A 3,581-nucleotide genomic window follows, 5' to 3' on the forward strand; every position below is an offset into this window, starting at 1 on the left:
GCCCATTACGCTCGAAAGTAACTACGGCAAGTTGAGAGAGATGAACTGAGACGGTACTGAACAATAGATGTCAGTATTAAAAATTATCTATGTAAACAAACCTCATCACTTGAGAAGGTAGGTAGAAGACGTCGTGGAAGACATTTTGTCCCGTAACGCTCACCGTACTGTTGGGGGGGAGAAGCGGTGAGGGGAGATGTTCATGTTGCTGCGGTCTGCAGTCTGACCGCTAGATGTCGCTGAAAATTACACACTGTAGCTTTAAGTCTTTAAATGATGCTTCTTCTCTGTGAATTAATTATCAGATTCCAACCTTTGTGTTATATAGCCCCAAGATTAGAATATAACTTTTTGCTGTTATTTGTGTTACTGTAATTAAATATAATTTGCCTTTACTTTTTACTTTTTAAAGTCAATTTTACCAAAGTTACATTTTTACTTTTACTTAAGTAGGTTTTATCATTTACATTTTATCCATTACAGAACAGTTACTGAACAAAAATAGGAACTAAATAAAATCAATAACAGATGGATTGGTAATCGGATGTGAAGATGGAGACACAGTCAGCCTCTCTCAGCTTTTCTTGTCATTTGTATTGGTTTGGTTTCAGCAACGTAAAAGTTAGGTACTAAGGCTAATCGATATCTTGATGGTATGAAGATGAGAACTGGATGGTTTTCTAAAGTCAACAATGACCTACCTGCTTCTGTTCATCTGTTTACTATGAAGAGAACCAGGATGAACTCTATGATTCACGAGAAAAGCTGCTGCTCATACATAAAAGTGACATCAGCGTCTGCTGACCTGCCCTCTCGACTAAAGAACAAAACACCATTAAAAGTGTGCGAGAGTGTGCAAAAGCCCATTCTCCTGATTTTCTCGTGCATGCTCTTTTTAAAAGCTGCTGTTTGCATCGCTCATACAAGCTCACTTTACAAAAGAAGATTTGCAATTTTTCCACTATGCAGACTCACCACCGGTAAGTGAAAATGGGGACGAGCACGTAGGACGGCCTTATGTAAACACATCACCAAAATGATTGACAGTTAGGAGGACCACTTATTTAGATGATCCACCCGGAAAAAAAACACCCACCACTGTACCTTTAAATATATTTATTTAGAAAAATATTTATCTAATTTTATGATTTAGAATTTATATTTGAATGTTTAAAGGTGCTTTAAATGTTAATTTCATAATTTAATTGTAAATTTGATTATTTAATACAAACAAGTACTAGATTAATCTTTACGGGTTATTTAATTGAAGAAGGTAATTATTTATGTAATATTTGATGATACAGTCACATATTTTAACTTCATGACATATTTATATATTTTTGGTCAAATAATTGAATATCTTCTTCTACCTCATCCCCTCACCACCTTCTCCATTCTTGCTCCACCGCTGACAGACACTTTTCCTCCTCTCCCCTGTAGGTCTGGTTTATCCCACAGAGTCCAAGTTCATCAGCCGTCTGAGAGAGATGGAGAAGACAAATAAGCAGGAGTCCATCCCTCTCATTCCAAGCACTCTCCATGAGCTTGACACCATGATGAAGCTGTGCTGTCACAACCCTCCCAACCTCCCTCGGCAGGTACAGGCAGGATCAGCTGAAATCCGCTGGTTCTGAAAGCTGCTCAGTATCCTCCTCTGATGGAAACGTTGATAATTCATCTAATTGTTTTGTCAGATCCTGCGAGGTTTCCTGGCCAACAGGATCCCAGACAACGACTTCTATAAAGAAGGTCAGTCTTTATGTTTTTACCCTCAGTCAAGGTCTTGTTTAAGTTCCCCTGGCAAGCTTCAGAATTAAGGCTACATTATGGTGGAAGATGCAAAATGCCCTTTTTAAAAAAAAAAAATTCACTAACCAACAATGTTCTTTACAAACATCACTTATTTAAAGAAATTTGGAAAAACTACCTTTTTATTTATGTTTATCATGTTTTAATTACAGGCTGTATGGTGGTTCAGTGTGTAGCACTGCTGCCTTGCAGCCAGAAGGTTTTGGGTTTGATTCCCAGTCCGGGGTCTTTCTCCATGGAGTTTGTATTTTTCTACATCTCTGTGTGTCTCTGTGTTGCCCTGAGACGGACTGGCAACTTGTCCAGGGTGTACCCCGCCTCTCGCCCATAGAGTGCCGGAGATGGGCATTGGCCCCACCATGATCCTGATGAAATAAGCGGGAGAAGATAGATGGATGGATGTTTTAATTGTTATTGTGTGAGGTACCAGTTATAAAGCCTCTTTCCGACATTAGCAGGTTAGCAGGGTTTTTCAAAGACGAGTCGACCAGCTACGTAACAATCAGCATTTGGCTCCCTGCACATTGGCAACAAAGCTGGGTCTGACCCCCCATGGCAAGCTGTGTGGCCTCTGTTTCCACACCGCTGCATGTCTTGTGATGCCATTATGCTATGGTGGCATTGATGATGTCAACAGCGCGACAGAAATCAGGAAAGTAAACAATGGAGAGCAACATGTAAGGAAGACAGGAAGTAGTAACTGTGCTGTATTGTTTTGTCCTTTCGTCTGTCCGAATTCCCCTCAATAGTGCCGCATAATGTTTATTAAAAGAAGCAGAGTTGTTTTGGCTCATTAAATCTGTCAGACTGACGCGATGTTACGTGTTTGTTGCGCTCATTGATATCACGTAAATTAGTGGGTCGACCCTGTTCAGATTTTCTCACTGAATGCCGATCTGAGCCGAACCTGGAGTGATTGATCAGCCCAGCATCAGTGCCGAGATCATTACAGAGCCATTTGAAGGGGATTTTATCCCAGGCCCCATGCCAAGTCTTTTGACCCAGGTTGACACGGAGACTCTAAAGGCATTTTTTAGAGTCTCTATACTTCAGTTAAAGGGGAACGCAGTTTTTTTGTATGATGTCATCCGCACGCGCCGGCTACCGTTCATTCATCCTGTCCACTGAACTGCTGCTAGTTTTCCTCACATGCCTGGAAGATGTCTAGTGCTGCTACCACAGATGATCTCGCTCTCCAAATGGAATTGAACCATTTAGATTAGCTAGAATGAATAGAAGGGGTAGAGCGTAGCCGCCTGTGGCCCGGGCTGCCTGTCACAACTCTAGTCCTGTGACAACTCTGCTTTGTTTTAAAAAGAAATATAAAAAATATAACCGCGGATGTCTGGGAGACAGTGATTCGCTTACATGTTATGAATGCTGGCGTACCATAAATGATCAATTCTGAACAGTTTAGTTTGTGCCTTCAAGTCGTTGCCCATAGGAAGACGTTACTGGATATAACCTAACAGAATATCCTCAGAACAGGTCTTAATGACACAAAACTCATACAGGTGAGTAGAACATGATGTAATAACATAAAATCAAGGGCCCAATGTAAAAAAAACCCGGCATATCCCCTTTACAATTAAACGATTACTTTATTAGTGGACGGTTATTTTAATAATTGATGATTTACGATTAATCTGATTGTTTCGGCCCTAGTCTATATAAGATGGGAGTATATAAGATGTCTTTTCTTTCAGCCTTCTGTGTTTCTGTTGTTTTTTTTGTTTTTGTTTTGTTCCTTTGTGCTCAATTGGTTTAACTTG

At 40.3% G+C, this 3,581-nt stretch overlaps 1 protein-coding gene across 1 annotated transcript in view; it reads left to right on the forward strand.

Annotated features, from left to right (window-relative positions):
• Nucleotides 1–3,581, forward strand: part of LOC107080796 (monoacylglycerol lipase abhd6-B-like) — an 8,974-nt gene that overhangs the window by 2,470 nt on the left and 2,923 nt on the right. Inside the window, exons 2-4 of the mRNA XM_015369001.1 lie at nucleotides 1,416–1,598; nucleotides 1,695–1,780; nucleotides 2,752–2,808. Of these exons, the coding sequence (XP_015224487.1) occupies nucleotides 1,416–1,598; nucleotides 1,695–1,780; nucleotides 2,752–2,808 (326 nt within the window). The remainder of the gene's footprint in view (nucleotides 1–1,415; nucleotides 1,599–1,694; nucleotides 1,781–2,751; nucleotides 2,809–3,581) is intronic.

The sequence above is a fragment of the Cyprinodon variegatus genome, unplaced genomic scaffold, assembly GCF_000732505.1.
Source record: "Cyprinodon variegatus isolate N-32 unplaced genomic scaffold, C_variegatus-1.0 Scaffold2335, whole genome shotgun sequence".
In the NCBI taxonomy this organism is placed as follows: Eukaryota; Metazoa; Chordata; class Actinopteri; order Cyprinodontiformes; family Cyprinodontidae; genus Cyprinodon; species Cyprinodon variegatus.